The sequence below is a fragment of the Candoia aspera genome, chromosome 12 (assembly GCF_035149785.1).
Source record: "Candoia aspera isolate rCanAsp1 chromosome 12, rCanAsp1.hap2, whole genome shotgun sequence".
NCBI lineage: Eukaryota > Metazoa > Chordata > Lepidosauria > Squamata > Boidae > Candoia > Candoia aspera.
This window is the reverse complement of record NC_086164.1, coordinates 281172-305755: the sequence shown is the minus strand read 5'-3', so window position 1 is coordinate 305755 and position 24584 is coordinate 281172. Positions and strand designations below refer to the sequence as shown.

Sequence of the window (24584 nt, the reverse complement as noted above, 5' to 3'; positions counted from 1 at the left end):
CAGGTTATGGGCCCAGTAAGCCCAGTAAAACCCAGAGAGAAAAGAGAGATCAACTCCACACCTCATGCACAATTTAAAGGCAGGTAGCAAAGACCTGTGAAGATTTTCTTTGGAGCCACCTGGAGATTTTCCAGCAACTGCCAGTCTACAGGACAAAGAAGCCAGCTGAGGTGACTTGCAAAAGAAGGAAGAAGCCATGGCTACCTCCCAGCCCTCAGCGATGCCTCTGGAGCGCCTATCAGAGACCAACTATTCGAATTGGGCCCTGAAGATGGAGATGTATCTTCGCAGAGAGAATCTTTGGCTGCCAATTGGTGAGCAAACCCCCCAAAATCCCAGTGCTGAATGGCTGAGACAGGATGAGCGGGCTAGAGCCACCATTATCCTGGGAGTTGAGGACAATCAGCTAGTCCACGTGCGAGGCATGCAGTCTGCAAAGCAACTTTGGGACGCTTTGAGAGACTTATATGTAAAGGCAACAGCAGGGAGTAAAGTTACTCTGATGAAAAAGCTGTACAGAGCCTACCTTGCAGAAGGAGATAGCCTTCCTGAGCACCTGCATTATATTCAGCAGCTGTTTGTTGAGTTGCAGGAGAGAGGAATGGAATTTACACCTCTCACAAAATCCTATATCCTCCTGTCCTCACTAAATGCAACGTGGGACACGCTGATCTGTACCCTGGAGGCTATGCCTGAAGCAGACCTCACCCCATCGTATGTTACACAGTGCTTACTCGCTGAATGGGAGAAGAGAGAGGAAAGATCCCCCCCATCTCTTCTGGAAAGCTGCAATACCAGAAAATGAGGGAAAAGAAGGGAAAGGAACCTGAGGCCACAGCGCTAGCCAGCCAGCGATGCTTCACTTGTGGTTCAGCTGGACATTTGCAAAGAAACTGTGCCATGAGACCCAAGAGTAGAAAGACAGAGAAGAAAAACACAAGGGCAACACAGAAGAAGGCTCTTCAGACAACCCAAATTGCACAGGTTGCTGAGAAGGGTAATTCTGATGTATGGGTGTTAGATTCTGGGGCCAGTTGTCATTTATGTAATTGTAAAAGCTCTTTTGTGTCACTGTCTAAAACTGAAAGACAAAGTGTATCTTTGGCTGATGGGTCTGTGATCAAAATTATGGGACAAGGTGACTTGTATTTATCCTGCTTAGGAGAAACTGTAAAAGGTGTGTTGTATGTGCCAAATTTACAATCAAACCTTTTATCTGTGGCACAATTGGCTGCAACAGGGTATATCATAACATTTAAGAAAAATGGTTGTGAGATACGTAAACATGGGAAATTGTGTGCTACTGGTATGTTAAAAGACTCCTTGTACATTGTGCAAAATGCAAGGAAGCCAAGCTGCAAGGCTGCAGTTGGCAACACACCATATCATGACCAATGTGTACACCTGATGCACAGGAGATTTGGTCATGCTAATTTCAAGTATATAGCACAAATGCCACAGCTGTGTGCTGACCTAAAGATAAAACCCTGTGATAAATACTTAGACTGTGTAGTTTGCAAAGAATGCAAAACACTAAAAGCTCCTGTGAGTAAGCACAGTGACAGAGTTACAACTAGACCTTTGGAAATTGTACACTCTGACATTATTGGTCCTTTTGCTCCAAGTCTTGGACAAGCAAGGTATGCAATGACCATCATTGATGATTTCTCAAGATACACATTTATCTACATCTTAAAACATAAAGATGAGGCATTTGAGAAATTTAAAAGTTTTGTGACATGGGCAAATGGAAAATTCCCTAGGCCTGTATCTGCACTCCAATGTGATAGAGGAGGAGAATACCTTTCTCACAAATTCAGAAGGTTCCTAGTGGAAAAAGGGATAGAACAAATTCTTTCTAACCCTTACACCCCTCAGCAAAATGGTGTTGCTGAAAGAAAGGGCAGAACTTTGCAAAATGCGATGGAATGCATGTTAAAAGATTCACGATTATGTTTTAAGTACTGGGGAGAGGCCATATCTACTGCCACTTATGTACAGAACAGGTTGTATAACTCTGTGATTCAGGACACTCCATTCCATTTGTTTTATGGTGTGAAACCAAAGGTAAACCATCTTAGAGTGTTTGGTAGCACTGCATGGGTTCACATCCCAAAACAGCAGAGAAGGAAAGGAGGCCCCACAACAAAGAAAGCCATCTTTGTTGGCTATGAACAAAGCCAAAGGAGCTACAGGTTCATAGTGGGAGAGAAATTGATAATTAGCAAAAGCCTTCTTTTGCTGAACAAAACTGGGGGAGATTAAATTCTAGCTCTCCAGTTGAACTGACCACCACAAGAGAACAGCAAGGACTTGCTGATGGTGATCTTTTGCCTGATGAGGACATTAAACCAGAAAAGCAAACTGAAGATCTGTCTGATGAGACAGATGCTTCTCAGGAAAGTGATAGGAGTCAAAATTTAAGCCCTGTATTACCTCGCAGATCTCAGAGGAGTAATAAAGGCGTTTCTCCATCACGTTTTCAGGCTGAAACAGTAAAGGCTTTTCACATATTCACAGAACCTGAGTCTTTAGAACAAGTGAATGCTTTACCACCTGAGATTGCACAAAATTGGCATTCTTGAAAGAAAATAAAACATGGAAACTGGTAAATCTACCTCCCAATGAATGCTGTCTGGGTTGTAGGTGGGTTTTCAAACTGAAAAGGGATGCTGATGGCAAAATCCAAAAATATAAAGCAAGGTTGGTTGCAAAAGGGTTCACTCAAAGGAAAGATTTAGACTTTGACAAGACTTTTGCACCAGTTACTAAAGGTGAATCAATTAGATTACTGTTAAAAGTTGCTGCACTCAAGGGAATGTCAGTTAACCACTATGACATTCAAACTGCATTTCTCTATGGTGATTTAGACCACAGATTATATATGCAGCAACCCCCTGGCTATGAAAAAGGGGAGAATCTAGTCTGTGAACTGCAGAAGTCAATCTATGGGTTAAAACAAGCTGCTAGATCCTGGAACCAAAAAGTAGATGAAAAACTGCAGAATTCTGGTTTTGAAAAAGGAAAAGCAGATCCCTGTGTATATATGAAGAAGGACAAACAAGGCTGTATGTATCTGTGCATTTATGTTGATGATTTGCTGCTGTTCACATCAACAGAAAAACAAAGGCTTGATTTTGAAGCCTGCATGAAAAGCCATTTCACATTAAAAAGCCTTGGAATTATAACAACCTAGGTTTGGAAAAACACAGGAAGAAGAATGATAGCTTTCTGTTAAACCAAAGGGGAGATAATGGTAAAGTAATGTGAATGGAAAGACATATAAAGTTGTCAGAGAAGATTGGTTTGCATCTTAATCTATAGTGTAAAAAGGGGAGTGTTGAGGTTTTCCTACTAACAGATTAAGCTGCTGTTGTACCTAGTCATTTTGGCCGGGTTAAAAGGTTGTATTAGATTGTCTCCTCTCACGTGCTTCATGCAAAATAGCCTGGGGGGAGGAAACCTGCCCGGACTTGTTCTTACTTCCTCTTTTTTTTTCTCTGCCGGCAATGTAGCCAAGCAAGGCTTGCTCCAGGGGAGCTAAGTCCTTTAAATGTTTTGCTTTTGTTTTTGCTTTCTGTAAATAAATTATTTTTATAGAAATGCTTGGTGTGTGACTTTTTTGACATCTCCTGGGCTAAAGGCTTTCCCAGCATCTGCCAACAGATGCAACTGCAAAGGGGGGGGGTATGTTTTTTGTGCCACCTGGAGCCAAGAGGCAGAGGAGATGCTTAACCACCCTATCCCACCCCCTGGCCTCTTCCTTTCTCCATTCCACTGTACACCACCCTTGGCTTTTCTTATTAAGGAGGTGGCTGTGACAGATGCCTTTAATTAAAGGACAACCAGGTGTCCCCTCCCCATCCAGACAGGCACAGAAGAGGAGCAGGGAAGTAGACACCACCCAAGGTGTAAATGTGGTGCTCCCTCAAAGCAGTTTCCTTCTTCCATCTGCCACAAGCTGCTCCCATTTTCTGTAGCTGAAGAAGAGACCCCCTTGCCCCAGAGCAACACCTGTGGTCCATCTGGAGTGCTGGTCACAGCTTTCTGGGTTTTTAGGCAAGAATCTTTCTTAGCTGTACCTGCAGAGGCTACCTGGCATCTTCTGCCAAGCAGGCACTTCTCCTTCTCAAACAATTGGCAGCCTGAGAGTTTCTCTGCGTCCGGAGATCAACAGTGCAAATGAGCTTGGAGCTTCAGGACTGCTTCCAGAAGGTTGGCCAGCTAAAGCTGAGTGTCCCAGCAGCAGCTGTGGGGGTGACTGGGCCCTTATCGGGCAGGAAGATCAAAGGCTGGGGCTCAGAGAGCCTTTGCAGCAGCTGCGGGGGGAGGCAGCAAGTCTTCCTCCAAACTGGGTTGGTCTAGACTCAGAAGGAGCACGTGTCATGGCAGGGCAAGGAGTGGGGCCACTCCTCCCGCCTCCCACTGGTGTGTCCCTGCACAGCTCTGGGCTGAGGGCCATGCTCTGGGCAGCCCTGCCCGCCCTGCCCTCATCCTGAGGTCTCCTGTGCCTGTGGCAGATGTCTTCCCCTCCGCTGTTTCTGCACTGGGCCTAGAAGTAATGGTGGGTCAGAGGTTGCTGCCTGCCCCCCTTGTGATCTGATCTCTCTCCAAGGATGGAACAGAAGGGAGGACGGTCAGCCTACAGAGCAACAAGCCTTTGTGGAATGCTCCGTGCAGATCGAGCCCTTTGCTCTGGGTAGTTTATGTTACCAAGCCATGTCTTTCTCTCTCATGTGCATGTGCATGTGCACACACACACACACACACATCCTGGGCAGGGGTCCCTTCTGCCCTATGGAGAGAGGATAGAGAAAATATTTTCCTGCCTGATGAATTCAGGTGGACTGTGAAGGTCAGCAGTGGCTTCCAGTGCAGGTGGTCCCTGGTTCAGACCCCAGCAACATCTGGAGAGCCACTGGTGGGGGTTGGCCAGGTAGAACTCAAGGCTCCCTTGCCTTGGTGCCATAGAACGGGGCTTCCTGCCCACCTAAGAAGCAAGGGAGTCAAGGAAAGATGCCAGCCTGTGGGCCTCTGTGTCTTGGGGTCAGAGTGCAGAGGGGGCTGCTTGCTTCTCCTTCCCTCACCCCCGGAAGGAACCACCACAGCCTCCCCCCCTCCCTGTGGAGCACAGCTGGACTGCAGAAGGAGCCTCCTCACCAAAGACCCTCCGGCCTTCTATCCACCCACTGGACTCTTCTATCCACCCACTGGACTGCCCGGACACCACAGCCGAGGAGACCCTGCGGTAGGACTACCTCGCGGCGCTGGATTGACAGCAAAAAGATTATAGCGGGTATGCCCCCCCCCCCACTTGTTCTCCACGACGGCTGCTGCTGCCCCCTGCTGGTCCCAGGTAGAGGATCCGTTTCTCCCCACCTACAAAAAGCTCGCGCCCGAGGCCGGTCTGCCACCTGCGCTCCCCCCGAGAGTCGCCAGTGCGGCCGGGATAGGAAGGGGTGGGGGGTGGTCTACTTTAGCGGCGGCTAGAGGCCCCGGGAAAGCAAGCAAGCAAGCAAGCAAGCAAGCAGGCGGGCGGGCAAGGCTGGAGGACTCTGCGGAGCAAGTGCCGAAAGCAGCAAGCGCGTTCCAGGGACTGGGGAGGCAAGCAGGGCGGCAGGACCTCGCCCCCCGGAGGAAGCCCACACCAGACGGCGCTCCCTGTGGAGCAAGTATTGCACGCGGAGACGGTGTTAAACTGGGAGAAGAAGAGAAGGGGACAGAAGGCGGCTGCCGGCTGCCGTCAAGCGATCGTCCGGATGAGCGCAGCCCGGACCTATAGGCCTAGGTTCCCCATCCCCAGGACCACTCCTCTGCCACACAAGGCCGCCACTCCCCCTCTTTTGCGCGGGCGGCTGTTGTGACCCCGGAAAATGCCTTTGCCGGCTCGAATTCTTGACAGCCCCCGAGCTCAAGCAACAGCGGGGCTTCCCTTGGAACCAATCCTCCCCCCCGCCCCCGCCGAAAGACCAGGGTTAGTCGCGGGAAATGCGCCGCACGGAGATCCTGGCAGGCTGGAAGACTCGTTCGCGCCCAGGGAGCCCAGACCCCCTTTGGGAGGAGGCCTTTCTGACCGGCTGGGAGCAGGCAGAAATCCTCCGTCGTCCGTCTGCTGCCTCCGAGGCGACGGCGCGCCCACTCAGGCACCACACTCAAGCACGGAGAGCTTCCCGCGTTTCCCCTGGGATCTCCCCCTGCCTGGCAACTAGGGGGCGGGTGAAGGGGTCCGGGATGTCTTTGGGAACTGGGGGAGGCGCGCCGGAGAAAAGCGGCTGGACCTGCCCGGGGTCTCGCTGTCCCTCGCCTTTTGGGTCGCCTCTCTCCCGCCTCCGCTCTGGACCACCGCCTTCGGTGCTCGGCGGGTGGCGTGGGACGTCGATGTTGCACGCCCGGAGGAGCCTCCATTTGCCCCTTGGGGAGACGCGCTTTCAGCCTCCTGTGGCCAAGCGGTGGACTAGTGGCAACGCGGGCCTCGTCGCCGTACGGCCTATTGTTCCTCCGCGACCCAGGCTCTGAGGGCGTCGCTGTTGCTTGCGTAAAGGGCTCGCGCCCGTTTGTCCACAGCTCGCTCAGCAGAGTGGACCTGCCCAGAGGCCGCGGTATCAAGGCATCCACCGCGGAGAGCCGTGGGCCCCGAGTCTCACCCCCTTTCCTGGGCCAGGGCATTTCCGTGGGCGGGGAGGGGGCAAGGCAAGAAAGATGGGCGCCACTACCATCCCCCAACTACACAGAAAGGCCAGAATCAGGAGTGCTGCCTGGGTGCCTGAGGCAGCCTTGGGAGCCAGCCCTTTGGAAGTGGACCTTGCTGGGAAGGACCCTCTCTCTTTATTTAGTCTGGGCTTTAAAGTAATGAAGGCCCCTGGCCTCTTTCCAACAAAGCCCCTGCACTGGACCTTCCTGGGGCATCCAGGGGCCTTGAGGCTTTGCAGGATTCCATGCAAGGTGTGGGAATATCATCTCTGAAGTCTACCTTGGTCCAATATAGACTGTTTCAAGCTCTTTTTCCTGCTCAGCCTTGGCACATCCCAGGAGAAACCCAAGAGCTGTCGCCATGTGCCCAGATGCCCTCTTGTTCTAGTTGGGACATTCTCCTTTGGCTCAATCCCCCACTCTCCTTCCTCTGGGGAAGAAATGTGCACATGAACCCACCTGGTCGCTAGTCTTTCTGCTCCAGGCCCACTGCACCCCCTGCAGAAGCAGCAGAAGCAGCCCGCCTTCCCCTTCATGAGTTCCTGCAGTCCCTCCTGGCTTAGCCTCCAGAACCAGCCGCCATCCTCTTCCCTCCCTCTCTCAGGCCTGAAGGGTCTCGCTGATCTCAGCACACCCTCCGGAACCTCAGAGTCAGCTGGGGTGGAAGGGGAGGCTTTTCGTAATGGGGGACGAAAAGGCAGCAGCCAGGCAGGAGAGTAGCCCCAGCCAGCCCCAGCCCTTCCAGGCAATGGCCTGAGAGGCGCTGCAGGGCCTTGGCCCAGGTCAGGAAGGCAACCGACTGCAGGAATTGCCCCTCTGAGCCCCAACTGTCCAGGCTCCACTGGGCAGCAGTGCCAGTGCACAGACATTCCTGCCTCAGGGCCCTTCGCAGCTTTTCCACCAATGGCCAGCTTACTGTTTGCTGAGGTATTAGCCAAAACTGCTGGCATTTTAAGGGAGGGGTTTTTACCTTAAAAGTTAGCTCAAAGGAGTTAAAATTACTGGCTTACACTGCCCCCTCCCCCTGCATGAACAAGCTCATGCCGTTTCCTTGGCAAGATACTCGGAAGTGGCTGCCCTTGCCCGCTTCCCAGGGCAGAGAGGGAGTACCTGGCCCCCGATCACCCACCTGGCCTCGTGCCAACTTGGAGTTCCCTGCTCCCACCCAGCGCCTTAACCACTTCCAAAGCAATGGTGATTTTGCACTTACCCTCATTTATGTTACTCCCTTCGCTTTTATCTGTGGGCTTCTGTTAGATGTGCTTGGGGCTGTTTAACAACTGCAAAAAATATGGGATTGAATCTGTGAATGCCTCAGGACACGTGGGCTCCTGAGCCCTCTGATAGCAGTCAAGACCCCAAATCCTCATTGGGGATGAGGTCCCAGCCTGTGGTGCCCTTGCCTGTTGCCTTGGGGAGGTCCTTTGGAGGGGGCACAGCACAGATCATGTGCCCCCTCCAAACCTTGGCAGTCTCTGCAGAAAAGACTGGAAATCTGGAGAGCTGCTGCCAGAAACAGATTAGCCAAACAAAAAACAAGGTGAAGTGTGGTCACTGGGGTTCCAACCCCCCCAGCTCTTGTGGGGAGCACCAGAACAGCCCCAAAGCTGGATCTGGCCAAGGCTGAGTCAGGGGCTGCCCTTTCTGTTCCTACAGTGGTCCGAGGCCTGCTACAAAAGGAGGCCCACAAGTGCAACATGAGGGCACGAAGCATACCCTGCAACTTGTGCCACGCCAAGCAATGACCCCGTCCATCCACCATCCAGAGGAGGGTTAAGAGGGAAGGGAGAGTCCAAGGGGGTGGAGCAGATGAAAGGGGGGCTGTCTCTTTAAGGGGGCTGGCTGCCAACCCAAGAGCCCTTTCTTTTCTGGAGGACAGGACAAGAGAGTTACCAGAGGGAAGGAGAGAAGGCAGAGGGGCAGCACCAAAGAATTCTGCTAGCCGAGCAGGGGTGGGAAAAGACCAAGGGTATCTCGACTGGCATCCCGAAACCATGGGTAAGTTGACAACTCCAAGGAAACTTCTAATCCTTTTTGCCTTGATTCAAGTTCAGTTGGCTTTTTGCTCCACTGTGGAGAACCTATAATTAAGTATCTGGGTTGTTATTGCCGTATTGCCCTTCAAAAATAGTGCTGGGCTGAAGGGATTTGTCTGCCCTTTCTTCCAGACACCTGGGATTTTACATTTACTTACTGAATTTAGGCACAGTAAGCATGCAGAGAACTCTCTGTCCTGCCATTTTATCCCCACAAAATTCCTTGAAGAAAGGCTGACAGTGACTGGGAAATTCCATGGCTGTGAAGATTCCACCCACGTTCTACAGGGGAGCTACATGGTCCTCTGGCCCTGAGTTAGAACTGGACCCCCTTGCAGGAAGGGGTCTTTGCGACTGAGCCAGTGCCAAAATCTCCTTCGAAGGTGCAGGAGCACCCCAGAGAGCACTGGGCATGTTAGCAGTTTGGGAAAGGTTGGGTTCAGTGTGAGCTGCTCTCAGGGATAAGGGAGGCTGCCAATTTTGAGCCTGAAGCTCCAGAATGTGGGGTGCTGAAGAGGCGGGGAGTGAGATGCTTGGCGTGATGGTTGGTGGGGGAGGCGGGGGAAGAGGTACATGCGTGGCATGTGCCAAATCCACTAAATGTTAACTGACTAAGGATTTGTGGGTCTTTTTACCCTAAGAGCTCATGGAAGGAGGCTGCAGAAGCCCCACAAGCCAGGGGTCTCTCTCAGTAGGCAGGACCTGATTCAGCCCCAGAGGCAGGTCCTGGATGGCTCGGCCTCTGGCTGCATCATCATCATCACCCTGCCAGAATGTGTATCCCTGCTAACCCGTCTGACCCTTGCTCTGAAGCTTCTTCCCCACAATCTGGCTGAATAAGTTGGCACCTTCACGGAGTTGGACCCCAAGGGAGCACTCGCCTCACGTACAGCTGAGGGTGATGAGCCGGAGCTCCACCCTGAAAGCAGGTCCCTCCCAAGGGTGGCTGCTGTCTTTTCCCCCAGAGCTCCTGGATGCCCATCTCCTTGGCTTCTCGGGTCTAAATCCTGACCCTTGGCTGGAGCAGCAGCTGTGCCAGGCCACCCCACTAAAGAGACAGCTGGAGGGGCAAACGCCTTCCCCATGAATCGGGAGTGCCTCTCGGGGCTCGGAGAAGGAGCTCTCCGCTGCCCAATGGCTCCTGGGGGCTGCTTCTCCCATGTTACAAGGGTGCGGCCACTTAGGCCCCTCCCCATGCTGTTCCCAATTTATCCATGGAGGCTTAGTTCTCCTCCTGCCCCCGCCGGGCTGCCTGATAGGCATAAAACAAAGCCAGTCTCCAGTAAAACATTAAATCATGAATATGTGGCTATAAAAATAAAATGTCATAAATCCACAGTGGCTTGGGCAAATAAAATGACATTTTTCTGGTGTGGAACAAGCACAGCTCCTGGAGAATTCCAAGCGGTGGGGAGGGCCCACCACACCCAGTCCCTGCTTCCCCCTAGGAGCCAGCATGCGCCAGAAGGCAGGGAGGGATCCTTATGCTCCCAGCACTGAGTACCCTTCTCATGCCCTCTCCTTTTCTCCCACATAGAAGCTTTCCACCTTCCTCCCCCAGTTTTTTTTCCATCAGTCCAAAAATAAAAGCAAAGCAAACATGCACACAAGGAGGAGGAGAAATGGGAAGCATATATTGCAGGTGCCCTCTGTAGGCCCTGAGCGCTTTAACATTTTAGACAATGTCTTACATCAGCAGAATGTGAGGTGCTCATTGGACCATTTCTGCAGGCCAGGATCATGACCACTCACAGCAATGCCCTGGAGTGATAGAGTGAATCCTGCACTGGGCCAGGGGTTGACTAGATGACCTCTAAGGTTCCTTCCAACTTGGAGATTCTCTGATAAGATGGGCAATGCAGCTGATGATACACCTCAGAGGTTGGGAGCTGGTTCTGACTGCTTAGAGCCAAGTCTGACATCTGGGGCACGGAGCTGTTCTGCAGAGAAGCGCCTGCCTGCTGGGTTGGACGAACAGGGCCAGACTGGACTCAGACAGAAAGAGAGGTCCTCGCACAGGCAGTAGCCAGAATTTTGTGGGGTGGAAGGGGAAGAGGGGAACCTACCCCACAAGTCCTCCTCCTGCTTTCATCACACAGCAGCTTCTCTACTTCATTGTAAAATACCTTCATCTGAGTCATTTTCTGTGGTTTTGTTGTAATCGTTTATTTATTTATTTATTTATTTATTTTACTCCTTACTCTCCAAACCCATTCTTGGGACTGCTTCCACCCCTAATTTAAGTCATGGCAAGACAGCCACTTGTCTGCAAATGTCAGAAGGCCTGTTCTCCCTGGCTGCCCTTCCCATCCGAGACCTCGCTTGACAGAAGCAGCTTCCTTGGCCTCGTGAGTGGGGGGCTTCAGTCCGTGGGCCCTCCAGTCCCCTCCAGGGGCTGGGAATTGCTGGTTGGAGACAGAAGCAGAAGGGGCAGTGCCCCTGGCCAGGAACCTTCCACCTGGCTGGCCGAAAGGGAGGGTGCCCAAGGAGAACAGGGCTCCTGCCTGCTGTAAAATAGTAGCTTCAGCTCCATTTCAAGAGCATGGGGAAGGTGAGCACCCTTTCAGCAGCCACTGCCTGGCTCACTTTGATCTGTCTGAGCCTTCTCAGGGTGATGAGTGACCGGATGCCCAGGTTCACCAAATCCCCAGTGGCCCTGGGCACATGGATCCCTGGGTAAAGAGACAGACTCGCATATAGGTTGCTTTGACCCTGGGGTGGCTTAGCCACCTGCCTCTCTGTTGCCTGGCCAAAGCTCTGCTGGAGGTCTCAGAGGTTTCCACTGCTCAGAATGCTGGGAGACCCGGGCCCTTGGTGGGTCCACTCCGGCAAGCTGGGAAAAGTCTGGCTATGCAGACATCTCTAAGGGGAACCCTGCCTCTGGACAATGGCTGCATCCAGAAGTTTCCTTGAGGTATCTCCCATCCTAAGAAGCCCTGCAAAGCCAGGCTGATGGGGCTCCCACTGTGTGAGATTGTGCCCTTCCCTGCCACTGTGTCTCGGGGCAGAGAGAGGGCATAGTGGGACCACAAGAGGACAGGAGAGAGGTCTTTATGCCACTCTGTCCCACAGAGAACAGCCCCAGGATGGACCCAGCCCCAGTTTTCTGCAGGCTGAAAGGTGTCTCTTTCCTTCCTCCCCATAAGGGCCAACTCTCCTGAACACGTAGGAGAATGTGCTTGATTGGCCTTAGCCCGGCCTGATTCCTGCCCCCTACCAGCACTGCTTTGTCTGAGGGTGTCTCTTTTGGCCTCTGCCAAAACAGCCTGTTTCAGCTCTGTCAGCCTCGGAAAAGAGCACTTTCCAAGCCCCCACCTCTGCCCCTGTGGCACCCCACGCCTCTTCTTCCTCCTGCCAGTACCAGCTGGAGCTGCTCCGGACTCAGTGCAGCACTCTGTCGGGGGTGGGGGGTTGAGCTCAGGCCTCTGGGAGGCTCATCCTGGTTGTCTCCTTGTGTCCATTGTTCTGCCCTTGACACAAGGCTGGGGATTGTGTGCAGACAAGGGCCTCTTTCTGTCATCTTCCCACCAAACACCCCCTCCCTTGACCGCCATTATGTAAGCTTCATGGGCTACCCCTGAGCCTGGTGGAAGGCAAGGGATGAGCCAAGAGGTGAAGCCCCAGTGCCGAGAGTGCCTCTTTGGCTGCCACGCAACAGCTGTGGGTCCCTCTCTGCCCAAGGTCTGACAGAGATGCTTAGGCCACAAGCCCACCTGTTTTGGCCCCACCCAAAGGCACCAAGTGTGAGGAGTACAGGAATTATGAGAATAGGAAGCTGCTGCTACCAGAAAGGAAATGGATCGGCATCATGCTGGAAGTAGGTCTGGCAGAGTTCTGCTGAAAGCCTCTGCAGACTGGATGGCCTTTCTTCTTGACTTACATATATCACTTTTTATGCATGGATCTTGAGTTTAGCCAGGAAGAAGAACAAAAGAATGAAAAACCCGAAGGGTATTTAGTCCAGTCTCTCCCAGAGTGGCGGAGCAGAAGCCTTCAGGCAGGTGGTGGTGGTGGCGGCTTCCAAGGAATGGTCAAGCCACCTCAGCCTCCGGTGTGTCCCACATTAGCCACCATCCAGCTTCACAGTACCATCCCTGTGGATCCACAGCACACCTATTTGTGCATAGCTCCGCTTGCTTTTATCTCATAGCTCAAAAGCCTTGAGGTTTGTAATGGGCTCCCCAGATACCCCCCTCCAATCACACCAAACTGGTTCTCCTCAGCTTCAGAAAGAAGTGCAGCATCTTCCTGTGTCTTCAGACAAAGCCGTGGAGATGACCCTTCAGGGATTTGATACAGCTGTGAAGGGGGTACCTGTTGTACTCTTGTGGCTCCTAACAGATGCATTGTTATGGAGGAAGCTTTGCCTGAATGCAGTCAGTTTCATCAAATGTGTGAATGCTTTGCAGAGCCCAAGGCCAGGCCAACACATCCTTCTCAAAAGACTGCAGGAGCAGGGTCAGCTGGACAGCCCTGAACAAGTGGGCCAGGAACCCAACCCTGTGGCAGGCAGCCCCTTGTCCACCGGGCAAAGGTGGACCCTGTTGTCTGGGCTTGTGATATCACAGTGTTTGTGGGGCAGGTGGGAGGAAGAGGCAGAGCAATGAGCGCATTCAGGGCTGCTGAATTCCCAGGCAGCAGGAGGGTGATAGTGGAGCTTCTAGGGTGCCCACCTCCTTGGCTGCACAGCGCCTGCCAGATGCCAGCTCCAAGTGGGGGACCCTGCTGGCCAGAGGCCTCGGGGCATTTGTTTCACACCCCACTTGGGGAGAGCGGGGGAAGTCTGCTCCCAAAGAAGGGCACAGAAAATAGGGCCCCATTGTTCTTGCTGGCCCCCTTCCCGCCCCAGCCTGGGCAGGGAGAAGAGTGCGGAGCTTATCTGAGCCTGGAGGGGAGAACAAATCCCCCTTGTCCTCCTCTGTGCCACCCAGAGATCAGTACAGCTTGCAACACTGACCCTCGGCCCTCATGGCTTCTGACGGGCCCATTCTTTGGGCTGAGAAAAACACCCCGGGGGGGAGGCGGAGGAATGGTGGAAGCGCCTGGGTGGAGTGAGCAGTGCACGTCCCAAGCAAGATGGTGATGGCTGGCCAAGCAGGTGGACCGGCTCTTGAAACCCAGCGGCAATGGCGTGGCCACTGGGGGCTGCCTGGAGAGGGGGTGGGGATGGGGATGGGGTTCTGCACTGTGTTGAGTATACTCAGGCTTGCTGTTGTATTTTTTATAATGTAGATAATGTTAGTGAAGTGCCTGAGCCAAAACCCCAGAGCCAAACACATCCACAACCTTCGGGTCCTCAGAATCCAAACCTGGATCCAGTTCCACAGCCGAGGTCTCCAGGTAGCCGCCCTTCTCCCAATCTGCCCTCCTCCTGAACCCCCCCCCCCCGCCAGTTAAGAGCAGTTTTCTCCTCCTAGGCTCTTTGGCCCAGGCCACGTTCTGCCTACCCCATGAACACCACCCTCACCTGGAGCTGTGTCCTGCTCCTTGGGTGCAGGTTTCCTTCTTCCAGATGGAGCCTCTCCTCACGCCCCCCCCGCCCCCAGATTCTGAGCAAGTTCTCAGCTGGCATTGGCAGATGGAGAGTGGCTCTTGGGGGGACAGGGCAGAAGTTAAACTCCATTTTGGCCCTCACCTCTGTCCATCACCAATGATTAGGGATTTCTGCTTGCTCCAGAGAAGATGCCCAAGGAAGGGCAGAGCTGGATCCAACGCATAGGCAATGCAAAGTGCCGCACCTGCAGGCCGATCCCAGGAACCATTCCAATGCACGAGCCGATCAGTCCAGCATCCCCAAGGGCCAAGCCACTTCTTGGGGTCTAGCGTAAGAGACTTTGCATGACATCTCATCTCCCCTAGAAGGGCAAAGAGTGATGGAGCCCGAGTTGCCCAGAGCCACTAAAAGAGGCAGCCATGAGGCAGCCATAAATAGAATGAAGCAAACGCTACAAGCTTTCTGGATTCTGGGCAGTCCAAAATTCAGCCTCTTTGGGGTTAACACTTTGCCAAAGCCAGGGAAAAAACATCATTACTTGATTTAAATCTTGCCAAAAGGCCAGGCAACCTGCTAACTGTACTTCCCAGCCAGAGACGTTGCCCTCCTCCACCCCCACTGCAAAATTCAGCATCCCGCCTTCACTAAGCCTCCTCCGGAGCTTTTGTGCCTGGAGCAGCCTGGAGGGCCCCAGAGGCTGTTGTTCCTGGAGCAGAGCAGAGCAGAGCAGAGCACCACTTGGTGGAGTCGTCCTTTCTCAGCAAGCAACACACCCATAACTTTTAAGATCAGGGGAGGCAGGAGGAAATGAAAACAAGTACCCAAAACCAGAGGAAAACTATCTGAAAGTGCCTGCCCCAAATAATTGGTGGCCCCTGCCCAAATGCACGTCCCAAAGAGGAGCCTCCCCTGCCAACAGGGGGCAAGCGGAGGTGCACCCCCAGGCCCCTGTCCCTAAAGTCGGTGACTTATTTCCAAGGGAGGTGGGCTGCCTCCTTTTTGACCTTCCCCCTGCAAGAGCAGACTGTGAGGCAAGTTGCTGGCCAGGAAAGAAAGACGTGAGTGGGATAGTGTGGTTTTCAGCAGGGGTCTGTGGTTAACTTTCTGGTATTTTATATCCCTTGATTGACATTGCAGCTGGCTGTTGCAGCATCCTGTCAGCCTCTTTGAACACCCCTTGGGGGAAAAGTAGGACACAAACCTAAAAACTGTCCTTTGGGCACTTTTTGTAGAACTGGGCAGTTTCTGTCGAAGCAGGTTCTGCTCCCTCTGCCCCCACCCCACCTCAGTGCTTGGTGTTCAGACGGTTCTAGGGTTGGCTTAGGTTGCCCCACAGATCTGGGTCCAGCCTCAGCTTCTCGATTTGATGCAGCCTCCAAAAGCTCTCTCTTCTCTGCACGGGGCAGAACATCTCATTTCACCTGCGGCTGCTGCGGCTGCTGCTGATGGACAGTCTCTCTCCCCCCCTCCCCCCTTCTGCTCAGGTTTATTAGAGTGCTGTGCCAGATGCCTCATGGGAGCCCCCTTTGCCTCCCTGGTAGCCACAGGCTTGTGCTTCTTGGGAGTGGCCCTGTTTTGTGGCTGTGGCCACGAAGCGCTCACGGGCACTGAACACCTGATCGAGACCTACTTCTCCAAAAACTACCAGGACTACGAGTACCTGGTGGATGTGTAAGTACGATCCCTCTGCGCTCAGTTTTCTGGAGAGGGGAGCAGATAAACCTGGCCCCTCTACAAATGCCTGGTTTGCTTTCCCCCCTCAAATGCCTCTCCACTCCTGTGGCCCACGTTCCCGCTAAGCCAGAGAGGCAGTGGCTCCGGTTGTGGTGTCTTCTGAGAGATTAGAGCTAGCGGCTGCATGGGTGGGTGATCCACAGTGTGATTGGTAGACAGACCCAGAAGAAAGGTCAGCCTGAGCACCAGTCTGGCTGCTCTACTGGGGCCAGGGGCAGCAGATGGCCGATGAGGGGGCTCTGCTCACTGGTGTCGGGGAGAGCAGGCACCGGAGCCTCTGCTTGAGGTCTCTGGGGCAGCCTGGGGCCTACCCAGCAAGGCAGTGCTCGGGAGGGCTGAGTGAGGAGGGCAGCAGCCAGCCTTGCCTGGGGTGGTGGGGCAGGCTGAGTCCCGTGGCCCAAAGCTGAGTTCTGCCAGGGATCTCCTGCCTGCAAAACAAGGCTCTGCAGCTGCTCAGGGTTCAACACATCGCAGGGTTGTGCCTTTGGGCAAAACCAGGCTGCTGCTTCACCTTGGAGCCTCCTCCCTCCCAAGGGCCGGGCAAGACCAAGCAGTTTGCCAACCCTGACGTCAGCCTTACCAGGTAGACCAGCCAGGAAACACAGCCAGATAAACTAATTCTACTTTATTGTAAAGCTGCATTAACAGAAACTTACAAGTCTAAGTGCAATCCTCTCCCCCCACCCCTGTCTCCTTTTCAGCCCAAGAACTTAGGGAGGGTCCCTCCTGAGCCTCTTGCCCCTCCCACTATGCAGCTGTGGGCTATGCCCTCTGACCGCTCCCTAAGCAGCATCTCTGGGCCCTGTCTCCCAAGGTCTTTCCTGCACACCATCATGCCTGGCTCCCGGCAAGGCCTCTGGCTGGGGCCCTGCCCTTCTCCCCTCCTTCTGAGCTTTGCCTTTCTTCATAGGATCCACGATTTCCAGTATGCCATTTATGGGATTGCCGGGTTCTTCTTCCTCTTCGGAGCCCTCCTCCTGGCCGAAGGCTTTTACACCACTGGCGCTGTGAGGCAGATCTTTGGCGACTACAAGACCACCATCTGTGGCAAGGGCCTCAGCGCTACGGTAACAGGGGGCCACAAGGGGAGGGGTTCCAGAGGACACCGTCAGGCTCACTCTTGGGACCTGGTGTGTCACTGTTTGGGCAAATGGCTGGGACATCCTGACAAGGTGATATATCCACAGTTTGCGTCTTCTCTGGGCATGTTGGCTGGTCTGGGCATTGGCAGACAGGCATGAGACTGCAGCCCTGGTCAGCCCGGTGGCTGGTCCTGAGAAGGCTCCAGGCCCAGGCGGAGCAGCTGCACTGGACGGACAGTGGCATCTTAGAGAGAAAACCGCACAGGGCGGCAGCTTCTCCACCCCCACCCCTGCGGCTGGTGGATGCAGCCCCCTCCTAACCCCCTCCCCAGCTGTTCTGTTGACTTTGGCCTTTGCCCATGCTAACTCGCTCACTCAGCTCACGTTCCCCCCTCACGGTGCTTCCTTCCCTCCTCCTGGTGTTCCTGGTTTTGCAAGGAAGACCTGGAGGACCAGAGTCATGTCTGCCTGGCGATGCGCCCCGCCCCCATGGCCAGCCCAGAGCAGTGGGCCCAGCCTCCCTAGGCTGACCACTGGGCCTGGTGTGCTCGCTGTGAAGCGCTCCAGCCAGGGCTCCTTGGTTATCCCGGGCAGTGTTCCTGAAGGATGGGAGCCTGGAGGATACAGTGTTGACAAAGGATTGATTGAGCCATGGGGAAGCCTCAAACGGGCACTTCCAAGTGATATTTGACCGGCCAAAAATCCAGGGCACACTGAAGTGCCTGTGATGCTGGGTGACCGATGCAGCAGAAGCCCCGGCCTCCCTCGAGACGTCTCAGGCGGACTCCTTTCAGGGGAAGGAACAAAGAACAGCTGTACGGGCACAGGACTGAGAGCAGGTGGGGCGGGGGCGGGGGACTGCCGTGGACGGAGGCGTTTGCCGGGGGTTGAATCTCAAGCAAGCAGGGCTGGCCACAGCCAGAGGCATTGCCTCGGAAATGCCCAGTTGCCCGGGAAGGCAGGCCAGCAGCTTCCCCACAGGCTTGGGCTGGGGCCTGAGCAGAGCAGGTGCTGTTTTCTTTCAAGGTCACTTACTTCTGCACCTCTTGGGCAGATGCTCACCCTCAGGCATGCACAGTATGCCTTCTTGCACTCACCTAGATGTCACGCACATTTCACCCAAGCTCACAGGCCCCGTCCTCACTCCAGCCTGGAAGCACACACCGAGCACAAGCGTGGGAAGGCTGGCTCCCCGGGCGCCATAAGCAGATGCCTGATAGGCCCAGGCATACTGAGCATGCCTGTCTCTGAGCATCTGTCCCAGCCGGAAACCGGGGTTGGTGCCTGGGGGGGGGGGGCGCTCTGCACAATCAGGCACACAGCTCAGACACTTGCAGCGTTGACCTCAGAGCAACAGTAGTATGTTCAAAAACGTTGGGGGGGGGGGTTGCACTTTGCAAGCCGGGCAGAGAGCTGTCTTCTTCCTTTCAAAAGGTCTGTGGAAGTACACACAGTGTCTGAAGTGTGAAGGTCTTTGTGAACTGCAACCCAGTTCAGTGTACAGCACAACTGGAGAGGAAAGTGCGGGTGGCAGGGATGAGGGGAGAGAAGATTGACCTGCTGGCACTCACCATTCTTAACAGTGCATAAGTAAGGGAGCATCTCTGCACTTAATACATACAACTTTCTGAATTGCATGAGGTTAGCTCACAAACCAGATCATGTGTGACACCCAGCCACAACCCTGCTCCATGTTGTGAACTGCTATGGCACAGCAGACTTCAGCCTTTTGAGGGAAGATTACAGAGCCTGCAGATAGGTGGGGAACTGCTGCACCCTGTCCACCAATGGTGCTGAGAGGCCCTGGTTGGACATGTGAGCAAGAGCTGTGTGCAGGTGGGCTGCAATCCACACCCCTCCCTGGCAACTCCATTGGTGCTGGGGGGGGGGGGCGGTCCTATCCTTCCTGCTCCGGTTGAAAGAGGTTTGGGAAGTCGTCTCAGGTGCAGATCTCCAGTCTCATGCTCTTCTGGCCACAGGCTCCAAGCTGACCAGTAACGACCCCTGCCTGTTCTGACTGTTTCAGTTTGTGGGCATCACTTACATCCTGGCTGTCCTTTGGCTTCTGGTCCTCGCCTGCTCCGCTGTCCCTGTCTACGTTTACTTCAGCACCTGGACCACCTGCAACTCCATCGCCAATCCCACCAAGACCTCAGCGAGTATTGGCAACCTGTGCGCTGATGCCAGAATGTATGGTGAGTAGCAAAAGCAACTTTCTTCCTAACAATCAGGAGGTATCTCTAGAAGATGCCAGGGCAGAATGGCCCTGTCCAACCCACAGCAGAACATGCAGCTTCTCTCCCTGAGGCCAAACTACCTAGAGACAGTACAGGCCTAGGCAGTTCTCTGGGCTCTGGAACATGGCAGGGGGCGGGCAGGTGGCCAGAGTCTGTCCTGGAAACGCAGAAGTCCCCCACCGCCCATCACAGGCAAGCTGGAAGGTTGCTCATGTTAGGTGTCCTTCCTGAGGAGTGAGCAGAAAGTTGCCTTCAGGAGGTTGGAATGGTTATTTTCACATAATGCGAAGCCTTGCCTGCTTAACTGTGGGTTACAGAAAAAGCTGCAACTGGCTAGGTTCACAAAAGACACTAAGCCAAAATCAAACCGCTGTATGGTTTAGAGTGTACACTTGGACATGGTTAGGCCTTCTGGCTGCCCCCAAAGCTCTCTGGCTTGTCCTGGCTTCTCAAGCCAGATAGAGGGGCACATTTTAGGGAAAAGCAGTCCAGGAGGCTCTTGCCAGGGTTTCAGGCCACCTGCTTCCCATGCCCATGTAGACCTCCTGACCTGCAGGGGGTGGGCTGGTCTATGCTCAGGACTGCTTGTGCTCCACCCAGGTGTGCTGCCCTGGAACGCCTCACCAGGAAGAGTCTGCGGCCAGAGTCTCCTCTCCATCTGCAAGACTGCTGAGGTAAGCTTCTTCTGCTTCACAAAGGAGCAGAGGAGGGGCCAGATGTTCCCAGCAAACCAAAAGACACCAGGGAGGAGAAGGTTCCTTGAGGAGGAGGGGTGATTTTAATGCAGGAGCTGACAGCCGGGAGGGGTGGAGGCCAACAGTATCCACAGACTGATGTGTTTCTGTCAGAAAACTATAAAGAGACACACTTCTTTCTGTCAGAGGGTTAGTCACTGACCATCCTCACATTAGAAGGATCCACTGGGGCCTCCAAGTTGCTCATTTGCCCTCCCCAAAGCATTCTTTGATAACTCAATGATGTGTTTATTCACTAAGCAACCCAATAATTTGCTTTTTACTAACTTGTAATTGAGTAATTGGCAATCTGCTGGTTGTGGATAATGCATTGTGTTCAAGGCTTCAGGAGGTTGTTAAAAATCCAAGTTGAGCCATCAAACACATTTCAGTGTCTTAGTCAGCTACTGCCATTTTAGTAAAAACCCTCACTGTGAATAGCGTTCTATTCATGTCTTATTTATTTGGATGCACAAAACTGATGTAAGGTGCCATCTGGGCATGATTTTGGAGGTGACACTCTCTCACTTTTGTGTGTGGGTGGGAGAAGGAGATCCCACCTGCAGCTGAATGCTCAGTGCGATGGATCACCTAAGGAAAAAAGAGCACGTACCAGATCTGTGAGACCAGCCTTGCTGGCTCAGTGAAGGCCCCTCTTCGTCTGGCATTTGGTGGGCTGCCCAGGCAAAGGTGCTGCCTCATCTGGCCCCGAGCCAGTGCAGACCAGCCTGAGCTCCCATGGGTGGCTGGCCAGGCCTCTAACCTCTGGGCTGGCCCAGTGAGTCCCCACTCCCCAAGGGGCCTGCATCTGCCGTCCGTGAGGGGTCCCGGACTTAGACCTCTCCGTGTTCTTTGCTTGCAGTTCCAGATGACCTTCCATCTCTTTATTGCTGCCTTTGCTGGTGCTGCTGTTACCCTCGTAGCCCTGGTAAGCATGGCAAAGGCCCAACTTGCTTCCTGGACCATTTCTCTCTGACTCAAGGGCAGCAGAGGAGAGTTTCTGGGGGAGGGGGCAGTATGGCTTCTGGTCCAAATGCTCAAAGCAGCAGCAGCTTCAAACTACAAAACAGAGCAACATTGAAATTAGCTTCCAATTAATCTGCTTTGGTTATTGCTTTGGTCTTTTGCTGGGAACGAGCATAGGGCATGGCTGGAGATCTCTGGGCAAGCGGCAGCAGAAGCCCTGGGAGAAGGGGTCACCCTCCGAAGGGCATGATGGAAGCTGGGGGAGGCAGGCTACATTTCATGAGCATTTTGACCTCATTGCCTCCTTTCCACTTTCTGCCCCTCCAGCTCACATTCATCATTGCTGCCACCTACAACTTTGCAGTCCTCAGACTGATGGGAAGAGGCACCAAGTTTTAAACGTGGGAGCAAGAGAGTGCGATTCCCTTTGCCAGATGCTCTTCCTCCTCTAACCACCAGGCTTTAACCCAGCAAGGCGGCCACCCTGCCCCAGGCCTCCTCCTTTAACCGTACCCAGCTGCCCTCCCTCTCCCCTTCGTGCCAATGAAGCAGGCGTGTCCCGAGGATGGAGGAAGAGAGGCCCTTCTGCACCGCAGCCGCAGCCATGTCCTTCGTGCTCTCGTCTCTCCTCTGAGGCTATTTGGACTCCTCCAGGACCCCCAGGATGGGGGCTCTCTGCTCTGCTCTGCCCGTAGGGAGAAAGCTGCCTGCTCCAAAGAAGGCACAGGTGGTCTGGTCTGGTCAGGGGTGTGTCTGTGTGGCCTGGGCTGCTGTGAGAGAGGGAAGGAAACAGGTGTTGCTGGCTATGCTTGTTCAGGACTCTGCTCCAGAAAAGCGAGCTGTTTCCCATGGTGGCACTAGAGGTGGAGGACAGAAGCATAAGAAATGAAAGCTGCACATTTTCCCACCTTCCTGCCTGCCTTCCTGGGCAAGGGGCTTAGAGCCAGGATCTTCCCAGGAAAAGGAAAGAGAGCACTGAGCCACCTTGCTGATGGGTGCCCTTGTCCAGACCCAGCCGCCCTACTGAGATCACCGAGGAGGAACTGGGGAGGGAGGGGCCCTTCTTCTCACCCTTGGAGAGGTGAAGCCAGGCGGAGGTTCTCCAGCCTCCGGGCCACTTTGCTAACTCACTGGGCAGATTTCAGCCTCATCCCTGGAGCCCCCCTAACCAGAAGCTTGAGTGTAGAATGCCAGACGCTCCTTAGTCACCCGAGGGGGTCCTAACCGCGGGCCATGTGCTTCCCCCTGTGCCACTAGTTGCGGAACCGAAACTCTCCAACCGTCACATTGGTGCTCTTCTCTCCCAGAGACTTCTGCTTCTTTCATAAACGTGCTTCATTAGGGATCCTTTGCAGAATATAACTTGTATTTCTTTTCTTATAATTACTCTTTCCAATTTCTTGCAAGCCATAAACCACCCCAGTTATATGGAGCCTCCTGTCTTGGTTACTCGGTCAGAACAGAGAGGTAGCAGAAGAGAAATGCACTGAACGTTCTGGACTACCATTTCCACCAAACAAAAGAAAACCAGGGGTCTGTGTGGGAAAGACGCACCCCTGGATTTCACACAATTACATCACATAGTAAGAATGCAGGGCTGGAAGGGTGACCCAAGCTCTCCCCTGCCCCCCAGGCCCCCATGATGTCAGTTTTGAAGGGGGGCTTCATCCATGTAAATGGAAGCAAAGCCGTGACCAGAAGCTCCACGGCCAGCGGTGCTTGGCAAGCTGGCGGCGGGCTTCAGCCTGGGGGTGCCTTTGTTAGCAAGATGGGGAGGGGGCTGGGCTGGGCATCTGTTCTCCTGACTGCCAACAATCAGGGCAGCCCTGCTGGGCAGGCTTGGCCCAGGCAGCTGAAGCCCACCCTTGATGCACGTGCGATCAGAGCCCAACGAGAAATAGAAGCTGATTCTGGGGGCACATGAAGTCATCTGTACCTGACATTTCACGTTGATTGGAACAACATATAACTGGGACTTGTGCCCACCAACTCCCTCAATAGAAATCCTGGGGAAACATAGCTAATAAGCTAAGTGTGTTTATTTCTCCTTTGGAATTTCATTTTTTTTAACAAAGCATGACAGATTGTTTTTTGAGACTTACCTTGCAAGGTGTATTTTGTAGTATTCAAGGGAATAAAAGTTAAGGATGTTCTGAGGAATCCTCCGCTCTCTTCCTTTTTGACTGCTTTTCCTCCTGGCCCCAAGGCTAGAAGATCCTCAGGAGTTGGCCTCTTCGTCTCCCTGCCAGAGAGACTGGGGTAGGACTTCTTGCCAGAGCTAAAACCTGTCAGCAGTGCTTGCAAAAGCCTGGCCCTTCTTGGCATGGTTTTCAGAATGTCATCAAGGCAATTCAGGTTGATGCTCATTGCAAGTCCACCTGCAGCTCTGGATGGTGAGAGCAAAGATCTGGTTTTGCTGCCTGGACTTGTGTTCCCAGATTTATAAATGCTCACCACATGAAGAGAGCTGTGTGCTGCAGGAACAGAAGCCAGCCTTCAAACATATCACTCAGGAGTTCTAAAATGGCAGGATATTTGATGCAATAAATTTGCTGGCTATTGGGCCAGTGCTGGAGTGGAAATGCTCAGCTCACAAGCATACAAATGTGACTGAGGGTCACGGAGCTAGACATTGTTTCTTCACCAAATGAGGGTGAAGTATGTTCCAGATCCTGAAAACCAGAATGAAACCATCAGAGCTTCCGCAAGAAAAGATACGTGGGGGTGGGATTGTGTCTTCAAAAGCAGTACCAAGGGGTAGTGACCCTCAGGCTCCACTGCACTCCAACCAGAGGATTGCAGGCAATCCTGCCTTCCTCAGCCTCTTGGGTCTGCAGGCTTTCTGAGAAAAAGGACTGTGTTCCTTGCTTCTTCCATCCCCTTTCACTTTTGTGGCCAGATGGCTGTTCTTCACACCCACCCTTCTCAGAACTCATGGGCCTCACCCCAGGCATACCAATGGGAGCATGTTGTCCAGAAGCCTCCCCACTTTCCCTCTCTCAGGACTCTGAAAGGCCTGGTGGGTGTTCAGATGGGCTAAGGGTCAGGAATGAGACCCACAAGCAAGGGTCCCTCTTTTGCTGCCCCACAGAGAGCTTCCCACATCAGTAGGGGAGGCCCCACCGCTATGCCCAACAAAGGTATGAAAGAGGAAGGTTACCTCAGTTACACGAAAGCGTAACTGCAAAACTTGTCCTGCTTTGAGCAGGAAGAAAACCAAAGTCACAGCCACCAAGGGAGGAGGACTTCCTCTCACCTGTCAGGTGAGCCATCAACAAGTGACACCCAAGTCCATGTGGGTAGATCGCCTCAAAACTGAAGGAGTCTGCTAGCACCTTTTCAGACTAACCAATTCTATTATTAAACGTTTTTGTGTACTACAGCTCACTTTGTCAGATGCATGGAGTGGCTATACTGATACATGATTTGAATTGGGACAAGAGTGGAGACACAGGGTATTTATGCAGGTGTAGGTTACAGATAACAAGTACGTTATTGATTAACAAATGTAGTATCTTACAAACACATTGCATTTCTTGAGACCTTCTGAAATGGAATAAAACCTTTGGATGTTTGTGAGCTCAGCAGTCTCTCACTGAAGTTCATGCTGG

General features: G+C 53.4%; 1 protein-coding gene across 3 annotated transcripts in view; it reads left to right on the top strand.

Annotated features, from left to right (window-relative positions):
- PLP1 (proteolipid protein 1) overlaps nt 1-21980 on the top strand; it is a 111938-nt gene extending 89958 nt beyond the window's left edge. The window contains exons 1-7 of one of the 3 annotated variants that reach the window (XM_063313691.1): nt 8567-8688; nt 15705-15891; nt 16865-17021; nt 19063-19231; nt 19874-19947; nt 20870-20935; nt 21301-21980. In XM_063313691.1, the coding sequence (XP_063169761.1) occupies nt 8685-8688; nt 15705-15891; nt 16865-17021; nt 19063-19231; nt 19874-19947; nt 20870-20935; nt 21301-21372 (729 nt within the window). In that variant the 5' untranslated portion in view covers nt 8567-8684 and the 3' untranslated portion in view covers nt 21373-21980. Of the gene's footprint in view, nt 1-8566; nt 8689-15704; nt 15892-16864; nt 17127-19062; nt 19232-19873; nt 19948-20869; nt 20936-21300 lie in introns of those variants that run through there. The other 2 variants (XM_063313689.1, XM_063313690.1) reach the window with 2 other exon arrangements.
- Nucleotides 21981-24584: the final 2604 nt, after the last annotated feature.